Genomic DNA, 17,762 nt, shown 5'->3' with positions numbered 1-17,762 from the left:
GATGGGATGTGCTGACATCTTCCCACAGGGCTGCACCCTGTCCTGTCATCAGGATCTGCCCCTAGAGGTTCCAGATGTGGGGCTTAATTGTATCCTCTACCCAGGATGAGACTGGATGTGGGGGACAGATTATTCTGCCTCCATTTTATGGGGTTCTTACACCTTCCTTGGAAGCAGCAGGTACCAGTCTGTGATGAAGATAAGACACTGCAGATAAGACAATGGGTCTGGTACAGTCTGCAGTTCATAGGTTCCTGTGCTCTGTTTTCATATCCAATGTAGCCGTGGCTCAGGTGCAGTTCCTCTTTGGGGTGCAGAGAAGGTGAGTGATATCATAGAATCACAGAACAATAGAGCTGGAAGAGACCTAAAAAAGCCAGTGAGTCCAGCCCCCTGCTCTAAACAGGACCCAACCCATCAGATTAGCCCAACCAGGGCTTTGTCAAGGCAAGACTTAAACACCTCCAGGGATGGAGACTCCACTACTTCCCTGGGTAGAACATTCCAATGCTTCACCACCCTCCTAGTGAAAAAGTTTTTCCTAATGTTCAACCTGGACCTTTCCAACCGCAACTTGAGACCATTGTTCTGTGTTCTGCCATCCGTGACCACTGTGAACAGTCTCTCTCCAGCCTCTTTGCAGCCTCCCTTCAGTAAGCTGAAGGCTGTTATCAAGTCCTCCCTCAGTCTTCTCTTCTGCAGACTAAACAGTCCCAATTCCCTCAACCTTTCTTCATAAGTCATATGCTCCAGCCCCCTAATTATTTTGGTCGCCCTCCACTGGACCCTCCAGTGTATCCACATCCTTCCTATAATTGGGGGCCCAGAACTGGACACAGTACTCCAGGTGCGGCCTCGCCAAAGCCGAATAAAGAGGAATAATCACTTCTCTGGATCTACTGGCAACGCTTCTCTTGATGCAACCTAATATGGCATTAGCTTTCTTGGCTACAACAGCACACTGTTGACTCATGTCCAGCTTCTCGTCCACGACAACTCCCAGGTCCTTTTCTGCAAAACTACTGCCAAGCCAGTCAGACCCCAGCCTGTAACAATGCTTGGGATTCTTCCGGCCCAAGTGCAGGACTCTGCACTTGTCCTTATTGAACCTCATCAGATTCCTTGCAGCTCAGGCTTTCAATTTGTCTAAGTCACTCTGGACCCTGTCCCTGCCCTCCAGCATATCTACCTCTCCCCCTAGCTTAGTGTCATCCGCAAACTTGCTGAGGGTGCAATCCAACCCCTCATCCAGGTCACTGATAAATGTGTTGAACAAATATCTTCCCCTCCTCTGTTTTCTGGGACCCTGTGGAGCTCATAGAAGTTAGGCAGGATCAGGCCCATAGCTCACAGAGGTTATGTAACATCAGGGCCACATAGACCTAGGGAGCATGGCAAAGAACAACTCATTTCTCTGTGTAGTGGGTTCTTCTAGGAAATCCTGTGGGCTGTTAGTGCTGCTGCACACCTCCTTAGGTCTTGCACTGTCCCCTTTGCTCTGCGTGCAGTTGGGCCATGCACAAGTTGGGAGGCATGTACAGGCTGCTGTACCCTGTGCTGGTTTGGTTGTTGCCTCTGAAGAGGTGTGGATGAAAAGACTGCCAGGAGCACCTGGGCAAGTGTTCCTTCTTTCCCATGGAAAAGGGCAATCCGTCTCAGCCCAGCTGCTCCAAAGCCCAGTGGGGATGAAGAAGCACAGAGACCTCATCTCCTATGGTCCACAGAGCTTTGAGGGTATTTGCTCAGTGCTATGTGGAAACCCAGGCAGCACAGACATGATCAAACTCAATGGTGCATCTCAGTAGCTGGAGCACTCAGTAGCTTGAGGCCCACTGCTTGTAATCTGGGTATTTTTTTCAGCAGGTACTACAGGTCCCAGCATGCACTACTTTATCGTGATCATCTATTTAGGAATCAAGATGGAGCATTGCATGCTGGGAAGTATGGAGGAGGAGTATAAACATACGGCTGGAGAATGCCGGGCAGTAATCAGGAAAGCAAAAGCACAACTGGAACTGCAGCTGGCAAGGGATGTGAAGAGTAAGAAGAAGGGTTTCTACAGGCATGTGAACAATAAACAGGTTATCAGAGAAGGTGTGGGGCCATTACTGGATGATGGACGTAATCTAGTGACAGATGATGCAGGAAAAGCTGAAGTACTCAATGCTTTTTTTGCATCAGTCTTCACGGACAAAGTCATCTTCCCCAGGTCGGTCCGATATGATGCGGTATGGGAAGATGGAGGGCAGCCATCTGTGGGGAAGGAACAAGTTCTGAGCTATCTAGAAAAACTAGATGTGCACAAGTCCATGGGTCTGGATTTAATGCAGCCCAGGGTACTGAGGGAATTGGCAGAGGTCATTGCTGAACCTTTGGCCATTATCTTTGAAGACTCTTGGAGATTGGGGGAGATACCAGATGACTGGAAGAAGGCAAACGTAACGCCCATCTTTAAAAAAGGAAAGAAGGACAATCCAGGGAACTATAGACCCGTCAGCCTTACCTCAATCCCTGGGAAAATAATGGAGGGAATCCTCAAGGAATCCATTTTGAAGCACTTGGAAGAGGGGAAAGTGATCAAAAGTAGCCAACATGGATTCACCAGGGACAAGTCCTGCCTGACCAATCTGATTAGCTTCTGTGATGAGGTAACAAGCTCTGTGGACATGAGGAAGTCAGTGGATGTGATATACCTTGACTTCAGCAAGGCTTTTGATACGGTCTCCCACAACATTCTTGTCCATAATTTAAGGAAATATGGATTGGATCCTTGGACTATAAAATGGATAGAAAGCTGGCTTGATGATCGGGCCCAACGGGTAGTGGTCAATGGCTCAATATCTGGATGGTAGTCTGTTTCAAGCGGAGTGCCGCAAAGCTGGGTTCTGGGGCCGGTGTTATTCAACATCTGTATTAATGACCTGGATGAGGGACTGGGTTGCACCCTCAGCAAGTTTGCAGATGAGACAAAACTAGGGGGAAAGGTAGATATGTTGGAGGGTAGAGAGAGAATCCAGAGGGACCTGGATAAATTGGAGGACTGAGCCAAAAGAAATCTGATGCGGTTCAATAAGGAGAAGTGTAGAGTCCTGCACCTGGGGCAGAAGAATCCCAAACATTGTTACAGGCTGGGGACCGACTGGCTCAGCAGCAGTACGATGGAAAGGGACCTAGGGGTTATGGTGGATGAAAGGCTGGATATGAGTAAACTGTGTGCCCTTGTAGCCAAGAAAGCTAACGGCATACTGGGGTGCATTAGGAGGAGCATTTCGAGCAGATCTAGAGAAGTAGCTATTCCTCTTTATTCGGCACTGGTGAGGCCACATCTGGAATATTGTGTCCAGTTTTGGGCCCCCCAGTATAAAAAGGATGTGGATTTGCTGGAGCAGGTTCAGCAAAGGGCAACAAAAATGATTAAGGGTCTGGAGCACAAGACCTATGAGGATAGGCTGAGGGATTTGGGCTTGTTTAGTTTACAGAAGAGAAGACTTAGAGGTGATTTAATAGCAGCCTTCAACTTCCTGAAGGGGAGCTCTAAAAAGGAGGGTGAGAAGCTGTTCTCAGTGGTGTCAGATGGCAGAACAAGGAGTAATGGTCAGATGTTGAAGAGGGAGAGGTGTAGGTTGGATATTTGGAAAAACTTCTTCACCAGGTGGGTTGTGAAGCATTGGAATGTGTTGCCTAGAGAGGTGGTGGATTCTCCATCCCTTGAGGTTTTTAAGTCCCGGCTGGACAAGGTCCTGGCTGGGATGACTTAGTGGGGGTTGATCCTGCTTGAAGCAGGGTGCTGGACTAGATGACCTCCTGAGGTCCCTTCCAGCCCTGTGATTCTGTGAAATGAAGTCTCCACAAGCCACACCTTCACATTTACGATATTACTGAGTTCAGGCTGCATTGTAGATCTTTGCATTAGTCTGACTCGAACTTTGTTTTTCCTGATAAATAAATAGATCAAAGCCTGAATGCTAGGCTTTACCTTCTGCTCCCTTCTTTTCTTTTGTTTCCATACTTATTTGTTTTCTAATCAGTCTCTTTCGGGCATTGCAAGGCCAAAAGCTGGATATTCTTACAGCATAGTATTGTGTATCTTCCCAGCTGTAGTAACTTCACCATCGCCCGCTGTGGGTGGTAAGCATTTTGAGTTGCACAACTCTCTCTCTCTCTCTCATGCTTCACTAAGATGTAGCAGGAATGCTGTCCACTTTCTGCTGGGTAAACCACTAATTACTGGAATCCATGTCTCTGCCCTGTGCTGTGACAAACACACTTTGCTGTATTTGTAAATAAACCCAAACAGTGATTATGGTACTCAGAGGTTGCAACAGAGATTGGGTCCCCACGGTGCTTGATGCTGCACATACATATGGTAAGAGTGCATTCCCTGAAGAATTGAGTGTAAGAGGACAAACCAAAAAGTGGGAGAGAAACAGCTGGGTGAAGGGATGTGTCCACGGTCACACGGCAGCTCAGTGGCAGAATCAGGAGTAGGTCCTTTATCTCCTGAGTGCTTTCAGCCCAGGTGCCCTGGTGTCTAGCATTGCCTCTGCCTCAGTTCATCAGGAGTTCCCTTTACCAACCTCTAAGGCAGAACCTTCCCCCAGGCCAGCCTGATGGTGGTGTGTTCATTCTAGTTGTGCTGCATAGCGTCTACCCTAGGATGAATTTTCTGTTGTGTATGCAGGTTCTCTTACTGCATTGGGACCTCCATTAACAATGTGACACTTGACACCTAAGCCCCCATAGAGCCTGTTTCCTTGTTCTCTAGCTGTGCTAACTTCGCAGGGCACAGAGAGGCAACAAGCAGTAAAAAACTTCTCTGAAAAGAAGTGTATTTCCAGTGCTCCAATCACCCTGACGTCCAGGCAGCCATTAGGAACACAGACTGTAATTCACAAACGGCAAGCGCTAGTTCTCTGGGGTGCCGTGTAACATTTCAGAACAGGAGGCCCTAACTGGGCACAGCTTTCCCCTTTTGAAAGAGTCTTCGCTTCAGACAGTCGCCGAAGAGGAATCGCCGCACAGGGACAACTTGGCCTGCCGCCGCTCTACCCATCATCATACAAATTATTAAAAGCCCTGCTTACAGCCCTGCGTGACTGGCTTGGGGCAGAAAGAGCTGCTTCTCACTGACGAGAGAGAGCACAAGTCTCTTCAACATTGTCAACGTTTTTTAAAAAAAATATTTGTTTGACCAGAAGGTCAGCGCAGACCCACGTAAACATGGCTTGAGTAAACTCACAGCAAGTGACTTCTGCCCAGCGTGTGTCAAATGCTGCAGCTGGGAAGTTAAAGTGGGTGTGGAAGGACGGGAGAGGCTTAGCTGTCCTGAGTTCTTGGCTGGGCTGAGGTTTTGGCTCAGACCCCAATTGCATTAATATGCTGAAAAGTCACTGATGTGTGACCCCAGATGTATTCCCTCCAAGTGGCTTCCCAGTCCAATTTGATCAGCTTACAAGTCACGAGAAGAAGGGCTAGACCCTCAGCGGGTATAAATCTTCGTGATTTCGTTGATGATAGTGGGCTGGAACGAGGTGTGGATGTAGCCCAGAGGTTCTAATTGCCTTAGCTGCCTCTCCAGCTCTCTGCAATCTGAAAATCCTGCTGTGTCTCGTCGTGGAGTGTGGGGTCACCAGGCCCTGCACCCCCATGTGCAGTCAGATGTGACTTACTCAGCAGGGAGAACAGAAGGTTTATTAGTCAACAGGTATGCAGCATAGAGCAACTTGTCAGCAAAGAAACAGAAGTAGTCAGTGCAATCCATTTTGGAGAGAGGGGGCCAAAGGGGATCCCCGAGCTGGGGCCAGGGCCCTCCTTCCTCCCTCTCCAGCCAGACCAGGCTGCTCCAATCAAAAGCCCAGTTCTAGTTCCAACCAGCAAGGCCCCCTTTGTCGTGTTTCCTGGGGAAGAAAGGTGTCACCTGGTTGCTCAGGATACAAAAAGCATGAAGGGTCATTGCCTGCATCTGTGGAGTCATCACATCAAAGCTCCCATCGTCACTACGCAGTGACGATGTGCCTAGGGAAACCGAGGCACCCACCTGGGTCACCACAGGACAGTAGGAAACACATGCAACCCACCTTGCCATTTGCAGTCCTTAGCAGCAGGTTCCACCCCACTTACTCCACCAGTAACACCCTTTATCCGTGGAATAACTCACTGAGTAAGATACAGCTCAGCGTGAGTACGGGTGGCAGAAACGGCAAATGAAATTTAATGTGGGTAAGTGTAAGGTAATGCATGTTGGAAAAAATAACCCAAATTACACGTACTGCATGATGGGGTCAAATTTAGCTACGACAGATCAGGAAAGGGATCTTGGAGTTATAGTGGATAGTTCTCTGAAGACACCCACGCAGTGTGCAGCAGCAGTTAGTAAAGCAAATAGGATGTTAGGAATTATTAAAAAAGGGATCGATAATAAGACAAAAGATATCATACTTCCCCTATATAAAACTATGGTACACCCACATCTTGAGTACTGCATGCAGATGTGGTCTCCTCATCTCAAAAAAGATATATTGGCATTAGAAAAGGTTCAGAAAAGGGCGACTAAGATGATTAGGGGCTTGGAACAGGTCCCATATGGGGAGAGGCTAGAGAGACTGGGACTTTTCAGTTTGGAAAAGAGGCGATTGAGGGGCGATATGATAGAGGTATATAAAATCATGAATGGTGTGGAGAAAGTGAATATAGAAAAATTATTTACCTTTTCCCATAATACAAGAACTAGGGGACACCAAATGAAATTGATGGGTAGTAGGTTCAAAACTAATAAAAGGAAATTTTTCTTCACACAGCGCACAGTCAACCTGTGGAACTCCTTGCCCGAGGAGGCTGTGAAGGCCAGGACTCTATTAGGGTTTAAAAAAGAGCTTGACAAATTTTTGCATGTTAGTTCCATAAATGGCTATTAGCCAGGGATAAAGTATGGTGCCCTAGCCTGCAGAACAAGGTCAGGAGATGGATGGCAGGAGATAAATCACTTGATCATTGTCTTCTGTTCTCCTTCTCTGGGGCACCTGGCATTGGCCACCGTCGGCAGATGGGATGCTGGGCTGGATGGACCTTTGGTCTGACCCAGTATGGCCATTCTTATGTTCTTATGTTTTGTTTCTGCTCCGTATATGGAGAAGAGGGGCTGTTTGTGGAAGTCTGACCCAGTCTCATGTTCTGGGGTTGTGGTTTGTGTCTGTCTCTTTTCTCTGGAGCCTGCTCTGTTGGTTCCAAGTGATAAGGCTTTTGCAGGCCACGCCTAGTGGACAGTTCCACTTCTGATTCAAGAGGCATAATGGTACCCAACTCCGTCTCCAGTAGCTGTCTGAGCTCTGCAGGGCTCGGAGGAGATGAACTGGCTTTTGTTAAATGAGCAGCTATGAAGAGGAGGTGTTGTTTCCTGGCTAGCATAAAACTGTCCCTGCACCAGGGAACCCAGTAACACTGGAGATGAACCCAACTAGGGTTCTGTCTTAGGGCAAAAAGGGGAACTTAGTGGTATGTTTCAATGCTGTGCCAGCTGACAGCTGTCTCTTTAACTCAATACCACGAAAGCACCGTTCAGCACTTACAGTGTGAAGGGACACTGATGTTGGAAAACCCCTTTACGTGCCTAATGTAGGCAGGCTAGAAAGACACAATGCCAGTATATATCATCTGCTTGCAAAGAAAACTGCAGCCCAAAGTGGTGATGTGGAAAGGCTGGGTTCCCACCAGGGTTGAACAGACTTTGTTTCAGGAAATATTTCAAGGCTTCAAAATTTTGGTTTCATTATGGTGCCAAAAAGGTCCCTGCCCTGTCCAATTTGGAGCAGGGACTTACCCTAGGTGTCCTGTGTTCTGGGTCACAGCCCAAAACCCCAGGACATAGAGTCAGTGTCTCTTTCTGGGCCCATGAATACTTGATTTATACAAACTGGAATAGTTCCTGGGGAAGAGGAAGGAACACTGACTCCATTAATTACTTTTAGCTAAGAGGTGACTTTTTCTGCATGGCTACAGGAGGTCTGGGTTTAATTCCCACCTCCGCCACAAGTGTCTTGAATAACCTTCTAAATCTCTCTTCTATTTTAAGGTCCCCATCTGCTGATAATAATTCATTCTGTTTAGATTGAAAACTCAGGTACTAGAACTATGTGCCCATACATTAGATAGCACAATGGGACCCCAATCAAAGCCAGGCCTTTGTAATGCAAATACTAGTCAATAACTGTGACTATTAACTCTTTACCATTATGTTCTCCTCCAGTGTATTTCTCTGCTGTGTTGTGATGGGCCTGTGGCGGGTTATTCATGTGGCATGAGATTTTTAGCAGAATCTTTTCTTTCCAGGGGAGTTCCTTTGTGCTGGATTGATGCAGAGAGATCAGAGATGAGAAAGAAGGGATTAGCAATTACATGTGCTCTTAAGACAGCGTGATTTTGAAGGAGGGAGGGGAAAAATATTCCATGGTAATATACTTTCATTTTTTTTCTCTCTTTCCTTGCAGGACAAGATCCGCTAAGAGATTGGTGCTTTGAAAGCACTTGCGGCTCTGCATTCTCACTCTCTTGGGATTACAAAACTTTGTAACCATGTCGGCAGCCATGTGGAAATGGACTTGCCTGATTTCCCACCTCCTCCTCTCTACCATGACGTCATCCCTCACTAGGCAACAGCAGCCTCATCCAAAGAGGTCCTTTGCCACTTTCCCTGGGGAGCAGGCAGAGGGGACTTTTAACCACTTGGTGGTTGATGAAAGAACTGGGCACATATACTTGGGGGCCGTCAACAGGATCTACAAACTTTCTCATGACCTAAAAGTTCTGGTGACCCACCAGACTGGTCCAGATGAGGATAACCCTAAGTGCTATCCTCCCAGGATAGTTCAGACTTGCAATGAACCTTTGACTCTCACAAACAACATCAACAAGATGCTCCTCATAGACTACAAGGAGAACAGGCTGATTGCCTGTGGGAGCCTTTACCAGGGCATCTGCAAGCTGTTGAGGCTGGAGGACCTCTTCAAGCTGGGGGAGCCCTTCCATAAGAAGGAGCATTACCTCTCTGGGGTAAATGAAAGTGGCTCTGTTTTTGGAGTCATTGTTTCTTACAGCAACATGGATGACAAGTTGTTCATCGCCACTGCCGTGGATGGGAAGCCTGAGTACTTCCCCACCATCTCCAGCAGGAAACTCACCAAGAACTCCGAGGCGGATGGGATGTTTGCCTATGTCTTCCACGATGAATTTGTGGCCTCCATGATCAAGATCCCCTCAGACACATTTACCATAATCCCCGACTTCGATATTTACTACATATATGGCTTCAGCAGTGGCAACTTTGTCTACTTTCTCACCCTCCAGCCTGAGATGATCTCCCCACCTGGCTCCACCACCAAGGAGCAAGTCTATACCTCCAAACTAGTCCGACTCTGCAAGGAGGACACTGCCTTCAACTCCTACGTTGAGGTGCCCGTTGGCTGTGAGAAGAATGGGGTAGAGTACCGGCTTCTCCAAGCAGCCTATTTATCCAAGGCGGGTACCATCTTGGCCAGGTCCTTGGGTGCCAGCCCAGACGACGATATTCTCTTCACGGTCTTCTCCAAGGGGCAGAAGAGGAAAATGAAGTCCTTGGACGAGTCTGCTCTGTGCATCTTCATCTTAAAAAAGATCAACGACCGCATCAAAGAAAGGCTTCAGTCCTGCTACAGGGGAGAGGGGACCCTAGATCTGGCCTGGCTCAAAGTCAAGGACATTCCCTGTAGCAGTGCGGTAAGTCACGTGTTTAACCAGCCATGTTGGGATACTTCACATGGCTGTTTGTACTAGGACAGTGTGGTCTACAGAGTAGACCAGGAACTGGGATTGCTGAATTATGTGCTGGGCTCTGTTACCAATTCACAATGTGACTGCTCTGTGCCTCAGTTTCCACCTTTCTTAATTGGGAAGTAATTGCTTTCTTACCTCACAGGGGTGTTGTGATTGTTAAAGAATTGGCTTAAGGTGCTTTGAGATATTTTGAGGGAATTAGCCTATTTATCTAGTTACTATTTCATAAAACAATTAGGGATGAAATTCTATCCCAGACCAGAAAACCAGCACAAGTCCTATGCATGGCGAAAATCCTGACCCCTTGTAGTGGCTCCTCTGCCTATGGGTGAATTTCTACCCCCCAAAATCTTAATGTGAGGCAGGGGCTAAACTAATCTACATAGTGAGGTTTTGCTGAGAGGTGAGTTGATTTTTTTGTAAGGGGTCCGGAACATGGATCATTAACCACTGAAGTTTCCAATTCCCCATCTACAACCAGTGCTACAATGTCTGTAAACCAAAACATGATAAATGAATAGCTTGAAGACTATATGAATAAATAAGATAAATGAATAGCTTTAAATGCTACAAGATTCAAGGGGAAGATTGGAGGGGAGGGGTTTGAATTGCAGGGGTTTATTCTGCAAAGCACCCTTACATTGCCTGATCATGTAGGGTATACTTGTAGGGATCTGCAGCAACCCAGGGGGCATACTGCAGCCTTTGTTATGCTGTGCCGAAATCAGCAGTACTGCATGCCCTGCAGCAGGGCTCAGTGTGGTAGTCAGAGCGCCGGGCTTTGGGTTTTTCCTTCTCAACTCTCTCTTCTGAGTGAAAGGCAAGTTCAACTCCGAGCAAAGGCAGAATGGAGAATACAAGTCACTGCCACTGCCCACCAGTTGAATGGCAGCGTTGGAATGCCAGAGCTGAGTCCTGGCACTTCTAGGCTTGGCAGTTCACAGCCTTGAAGCCACTAGGCTTGCTGTGTCAGGTATGGATGTTGGAGATGAGCCCTGACACCTCGTTGGTTATAAATGAAGCACTGTGGAGTGTGTCCCCTCGGATGGCAGATGTAGAATGCCTCCCTCATTCATTCGCACGGTATCTGCTCTGCTTGCATTGGCGGAATCCCCATTTGCCTTCATTTTAACAGACGGCTCAGTGGCGGAGAATTTCGTCTGAATTCATTTCTGTGAGTGAATACCCTTATGCTAAGGCTGCTGGCAGCAGAAAGTGGCCTCGAAGTGAGCAAAAATTCCACCTCTGCTCCTGCTGGAAAGAGGCACTGATGGCAATGAGACTATAGGTATGTCTTCACTGTGTGGAAGATGGAACAGGTCAGGGTTGACCTTCCAGGGTTCAATTTCATGCACCAGGTAGGGACACGCGAGTTGGGATTATTGACCCCTGTCCTCCTCAGTATCGCCAGGAGTAAGGGAGGGTGATGGGAGACTTTCTCCCGTCAACCTCCCTCAGTGAGGACTGCCAGATAAGTCTATTGCAGATAAGTCGATTCCAGCTACGCAATTGCCATAGCTGGAATTGCGTGTCTACAATCGACTTTAATGTCTAGTGTAGACCTGGCCTCAGGTCCTCTTTGAATCGGTCTCATACTGCCCCTTGGGGCCAGATGCAAACCACCCAAGGTCTCTAGTAGGAGAAGGATCGAGCCCAGAGTGCTATCTGGGTTTGATTTCCTTCAGCCCCTGGAGTCTGAAAAGAGCTGCCTTTGGGTTGAAGCAGCATATTCTCCATGAGGGTGAGTTGCTTGGGCCATTAGACCTCCCCACACATGTTCTGTCTGCAGGTTTACTCCTTGCACCAAGTTGTGCTGGGGGTTTGGAATTCTCAAACAAAACCTGAACCTCGCCCTCCCTGTCATTTTTGTGGCGCTGATGAGGGACAGTTAGTTCTCCACGGTCCTCAGTGGAAAGCACTCGTCCATTGCAGGGGTGCATGTGAACAAAGGGTTGGAGGGAGAGCACAGCCTAATGGCTGGAGCAGGGGACTGGGACTCGAAGCTCGGGATGTCTTTCCTAGCTTGTCTGTGTGACCTATGCAGGGAAAGCGGACACAGCATTGTTGTGGAGGTGTGGGAAAGTGGTTGGCAAGTCCTGATTGGCAAGGTACGAGTCAGAGCAGCATTAGATTGTGAACCCGCAGGTTGAGAAGCATTTTGCTCCGCAGACAGCCCCCCTTGATGCCAGTGGGCTGCCTCAGGGAAAGGTGCCAACTATTAAATAGAAGTGGCAGAACCCAGCCCCTAAGCCTGGGAAGTGGAGCCCTTCAGGAAGTGGCGGTGGCTGCAGAGATGGCCTTCAAGCTGGCACAGCTGTCTCTCGAGGGCAGAGGTGGCCAAACTGGCTAGTGAGACACATGTGGCTTTTTACCATTGAAGTGTGGCTTGCAGAGATGCTCGATACCCCGCCTTCTCCACCAACTGCACTCGAGTGGGGGAGGGAGGAGAAGCTTGGGACTTCTGCCATGTAGCAGGGTAGCGGGGTAGGGGCTTCTGACCAGTCTGGGGGGCAGTAGGGCTGTTAGCCATTGTAGGCCACAGAGCAAGGTGGGGGGCGTGGCTCTGTGCCCCAGAAGGGGCGTGGCCAAGGGCTGAAGGGGCATGGCCAAGGGCAGCGAGCCCTTAGTGCCCCTCAGAGCTGTATGGTGTGCTGCAGCAGCATTTTAAAAGGGCTTGGAGCGCTGGACACAATTGAAGCAACAGTGGCATTAGCCAGAGCTGCCAGCCCTTTGAAAAGCCAGGCCCTGGGGCAACCGCCCCTTCCGCCCCCACGTGTTGGCAGGCCTGGTGGATGGGGGAGATGTTTCAGGGCTCAGCCATGTGTGGGGCGCACCTGCTGGGGCTTGGGGCTTCAGCTGGAGTGGAGCTGAAGCCTTGAGACCCTCAGGCATCTCCCAAGAGACTGAAGCCCCAGCAAGTGTGTCCTGGCTCTTGAACTTCTGAAGACTGTGCTGTGCAGCTCGGCGGGTGACTGAGTTTGGCAACCCTGCTCTAGGGCCTTCTCTCCCCTGGTGATTTGCCCCAGATGTCCCAGCTGCCAGCCATCTTCCAGCATCGCTGCGTGGGTTGCAGGTGTAAAATGGGTCCACTGAGCGTGGGGCACAAGGGGAGCTGAGAGCTACACAGAAGCTGAAATCTCCAGCTTGGCCAAAGGCCTTGACTGGCCGATGGGGTGGCACTGGCAGGTCAGAAGCACTGGGAATGCTACAGTGAGAGAGACAGACTAGGAGGAGCGGGGAGATGTACCGAGTGTAGGTCTTGATTTTTTTTCTCTCCTGTAAGAAATGATGGGTTCAGATTTCCACTCTGCAGCAGTGCCCCCTGCCTCTCCCCGCCCCCGGCGGTAGGTACGTTGCTGTGAGCTGGAGTGCCGGGCGCGGCTGACGCCGGCCCCGTGTTTTTCTAACAGGGCAGTGAGCAGTTAACAGAAAATCTGAGCTGCCCCGTGGGTGGCTGCTTCTGTTTCCATCCCCGTGCAATGTTTGTTCAAGGCCACGACCGAGTTTGCAGGGTCTTGTCGGTGAGTCCTCTTGGGACACAGCTCTAATGGAGTGCCACAGGCACACACGTAATTACGGAGGAGACTGGGAGGAGCGAGCTGCATTTGACTGCCCAGGCTGAAAGCTTGGGGGCTGTGGCTCTCACGGCCGGTCCGAGCGCCTCGCTGCTGAGCCGGAGCAGCAGCTGGGATGGCTGGCGTCGAGCGAAATGAGCTGTGGAGTTAGTGACTCAGCTGGCCGGAGTCACCGAGCTTTGTGTTCCTGTCTTGGGCAGACGAGGCTGGGTCGGAGGCTCTCTACAGCTAATGGCCCTAAGGCTTGGGCTGGCCTGGCTCTCGGAGTGAATTGGAGGCAAAGGACCAGGTGTCATTGCTTACAAAACCCAAGGGGCGTGTGTCTGTGTGTGTGAACTTGCACATGTCTGTGTGCATGTGTAAGTGTGAGTACCTGTGAGTGTGAACAAGCACATTTGTGCCCTTGTGCACTTCCAGGTATGTGTCTGTGTGCATGTGTGTCTGTGGGTGCACGCATGTGTGTGTCTGTGTGCTTACACATGCATATATCTGTATCTATGGACACACATCTGTTCATGCGCGTGTGTGCTTGTGTGTGTAGATGTGTGCACATGCGCATGTGTATCTCTGTGCATGCATGCTTGTGTGTGTGCCTGTGTATTCCCTCAGCTTGTGCCTGTGTTCCCATGTCTGCATGTGCACACACATGCATGCACATGTATCCCTGTGTGTGCTCGTGCACACGTCTGTGTGCTCGTGCATGTATACCTCTGTGTTTGTAAACACTTGTACATGCATGCACATATGTATCTGTGTATGCATGCACAGGCATATATCTGTAGAGAGAATGTAAAGAGGATGCATCTAGCCAAGGGCAGGTGAGTTTTCGGCAGCACAGATTCACCCAAGATGGGAAGTTTTCTGGCAGGGCAGAACGAAGAGCAGGCAGTAAATGGATGAATGGCAGCTTGCCAGTGCACACTCCTTCCCTTTTAAGGGCAGGATGGGAGTAATTACCAATCTTCAGCAACAATCAGGGAAAACTGGTCATTTTTATGACTCCTCTGTTGCTTTGTCGAAGAGGTGTTGTTCACATCAGTGACGAATTGCTCCAGGTAATGCCACAGTGTCTCTCTCTTCCGGCAGCGCTATATACAGCTGAGATAAGAACAGCATACATCTGAATGATACATTGGATCCCACAATGCTGAGCAATCCCATCACCGATCGCTATCCGTAATGCACTCCACTAACCTCCTTCACCCTATGACTCCAGGGGTGTTAACCGCCCACTTCACCTGGAAATGGCTCTTGGGAACTGTGTTAACTCCTGATCGGTTACACCCTTGTATTGAGTGGTAGCATACTGAGCACTGTTCCGGACCCGAGGAAGAAGTCTGCACAGCTCTGTGTTCATCTTTTTCACCAAGATAAATTGGGCCACTAGAAGATATTAACCTCCCCTACCTTGTTTCTCTCTTTTCAAATGTTTCATTTTTCACAGTTGTTCTCACTTTTTAAACCCAGACGCTTATTGAAATGACCACTGACATTTTCCCTTCATAGCAAAGTTGGACAGGAGGTGAGCGCACCTGCCATTTCTGCAACTTTCAATAACAATTTTGAAAAAAAAATGCAATTAAAACCCCCGCTGCTAATAGATTTGCTTTTTAAACCACATGTGAAACACCTTGGAACCTTCAAAAGGCTGCATGAAATTTAATTACAGGCGGTGGAGGGCCCTCCTTCTCAAGGCCACACTTTGCACTGCCTCTCCCCTCCGATACCTTGCCTCCCCACTCACTCCGCTCACTCACCCTTCTGGCCAGTTAAAAAGGGGGAGTGCATAGCCATCCCACTTTTGAAAATGGGGGGCCCTGGGCCCCAGACTCCCCTGTTTTGATGCCCCTGGTCTGGGTGTAATGGCTTTCCTCAGGTTTCAGATGCATGGTTTCTCTCTCTATCACAGATCTTACAGGACCCCCATTGCTGTTGTACTTGAGCACCTCCAATCTTTAAAAGCATTTATCCCCATGAGTCTCTGGTGCTATTTACCCCGCCACAGAAACGGAGTGACTGGCCCAGGACACACAGGGAGTCTGTGGCAGGGGAGGAATTCAATCCAGGAATCCTGAGTCCCTGACTTACAGTCTCTGCCACTGGACTAGCCTTCCTGTCCTTTCCCAAGGCTGAAAAGCCAGGTGCCTTCAGCCACTTGGGAAATGTAAGCACCTCGGGCAGCTCTGATGCTTTTGCCTATATTAAACAGCCTTCACTTATTGTAGGGGTGTCCTCAGGATACCTCTCACCTGCCCATTGCCTTGCCTTGCCATCCCTTCCATGGCTTATCAACATTGCTACTTCCAAGCATCAATTTTGGGGAGCCACCTCTAACTTCAGCTGGGATAGTCTCCCCAAAGGGAGGATACTTCCCAAAACTGCGCTGGTTGGAGTCTACTCTCCATTCTGTGGTACATCTTCTGTGCCCCTTGGAGCTGTCTAGGTCCCATTGCTACTGGGAACCACCAGGTGGTCTGTTACCTTCAAACACCAGCGCTGAATGGGATGCCGTCAGGTACCTGCCAGAAGATAGCGCTGCTGTGCTGTAGCCCTTGCCTTAAAGACCCCAGTGGGAGGGAGCAGATTGACCTTGACTGAGTGTAGGTTTGGGGCTGACATCTAAACACAGTAGTGTCTGGGGCGGTGATGCAGGTCTTCTCCATTGTTCTAGCAAACAAAGGAGTAAGCTCAGCAGCCCACCCTGGCTGCTACCTCTCTTCATCTGTCTGATTGGATTCTTACTTTTCACAAGTGCCTGCTTGATGAACTGCAGCATAACAAAGCCAGGTGCCTTAAATGAAAAGGTGTCACCTTAGCTGCTACCACCAGGAGAATGTAGTGAGGTATCTGTCCAAGATAACCAAGCGCCAGCCCCCCAGCTGCCGGCTGACTGCTGCCTTTCGTGTGTATTTTAGTTTTTCTTTTGGCAGGAAATGGAGTTTGACTGTCTAATTACTGTATTCAATCTCTTCTTCTGTTTTTGTGGCAGCACTGTTGCTTGGGGGGAAAAAAAACAAACCTTTCTTTCTGAGCTCAGGCTCACACAGTTGAACAATAATTTCCCCACAGTGTAGTATAGTGGAGGCCTTTGGGGGTGTGAATTTGGGGCTTTGAAGTTTTTACCTGTTCAGCAGCTTGGATGGGAGGACTGCTAAAGAGCTACTGAGATAGCTTCTTATTTTGGTGGTATGGATCTGTGTGTGAGTTCCAGGGAGGCAGAGCTGGAAGTAATTTCAGCAGGGGAATGGTAGTCAGGACTCCTGGCTATATATCCAGTTCTCCCATTACCCTTTTTATGTGAGCTTGGGCAAGTCGCTTTCTCACACTGCCTTGCTAATGAGAAGGTCCACCTCAGCCAGAACATGCTGTGTGTGAGCAAAGTGTTACTTTGTGACTCGTGTGTACACCTCTATCATGTTGACAGGAACCACAACTGCCTAAATGGTGTGTCAGAGAACATCTGTGGCTAGCAGCTACAGGAGGAGGCTTTTGTGGGATCTGTACTTATACTCATAGCATAAAAATAAGGGGTCCCCAAATGAGATGAATAGGCAGTATGTTAAAACAAGCAGTAGGAAGTATTTTTACGTGCAACACATAACCAACATGAGGAACTCCTTGCCAGAGGATTTTGTGAGAGCCAAAAATTAACACAGGATTCTAAAAAGAGCAGGATACATTCCTGGAGGATAGGTCCATCAGTGGGTGGGCCAGGATGGTGTCCCTAGCTTCTGTTTTCCAGAATTTGGGAATTAGTGACAAGAGAGGGATCACTTGATGTTTACCTGTTCTGTTCATTCCCCCTTGGGCACCTGGCACTGGTTGCTGTCAGCAGACAGGGTACTGGGCTGCATGGACCTTTTGTCTGATCCAGTATGGGTGTTCTTATGTTCTTAACGTAGGAGCAAAGTAATTGACTTACATGCTTGCTGTCGCCCTGAAGATCCATGTGCCATGCAACTGTGCTGGGTAGCTGGCTGTGGATGTTAATGAATTACTATTCAGCTCTCCTACCCCTTGTCAGTGGGTTGTGAATTTGGGTTTCTGCTTTTGTTGGGAGAACAGATACCTGTGTTAGCAACAATAACACCAAGTTCTTATGCCTTATTTTCACCCAAAGATTTCAATATACTTTACCAGGGAAGGAAAGTGCTTTCACCATTTTACAGCTGGAGACATTGGAGCCAAGAGAAACACAACTTGCTGAAGATCATGAGATAGATCAAAGAACAGCTGAGGCTAGCACTCTGGTCTCCTGAATCTGACCCATGCCCTGACTGCTAGACAATACTGCCACTTACCAGTCAATGGATCTCAGTTTTGCCCACCTAGAGTGTTGGGACTGCAAAATAGAATCCCCTATAGGGATGGACGGAAGTGTGG

General features: G+C 48.9%; 1 protein-coding gene across 2 annotated transcripts in view; it reads left to right on the top strand.

The window, feature by feature from the left end:
• The window catches only part of PLXNA4 (plexin A4), a 685,503-nt gene that overhangs the window by 34,915 nt on the left and 632,826 nt on the right, over positions 1–17,762 (top strand). For both annotated transcript variants that reach the window (XM_074975729.1, XM_074975721.1), the window contains one exon: positions 8,484–9,747. In XM_074975729.1, the coding sequence (XP_074831830.1) occupies positions 8,569–9,747 (1,179 nt within the window). In that variant the 5' untranslated portion in view covers positions 8,484–8,568. The remainder of the gene's footprint in view (positions 1–8,483; positions 9,748–17,762) is intronic.

This window comes from Carettochelys insculpta, chromosome 1 (genome assembly GCF_033958435.1).
Source record: "Carettochelys insculpta isolate YL-2023 chromosome 1, ASM3395843v1, whole genome shotgun sequence".
In the NCBI taxonomy this organism is placed as follows: domain Eukaryota; kingdom Metazoa; phylum Chordata; order Testudines; family Carettochelyidae; genus Carettochelys; species Carettochelys insculpta.
Note: the sequence above shows the minus strand (reverse complement) of the source record. Positions and strands in the feature narration are given on the sequence as shown.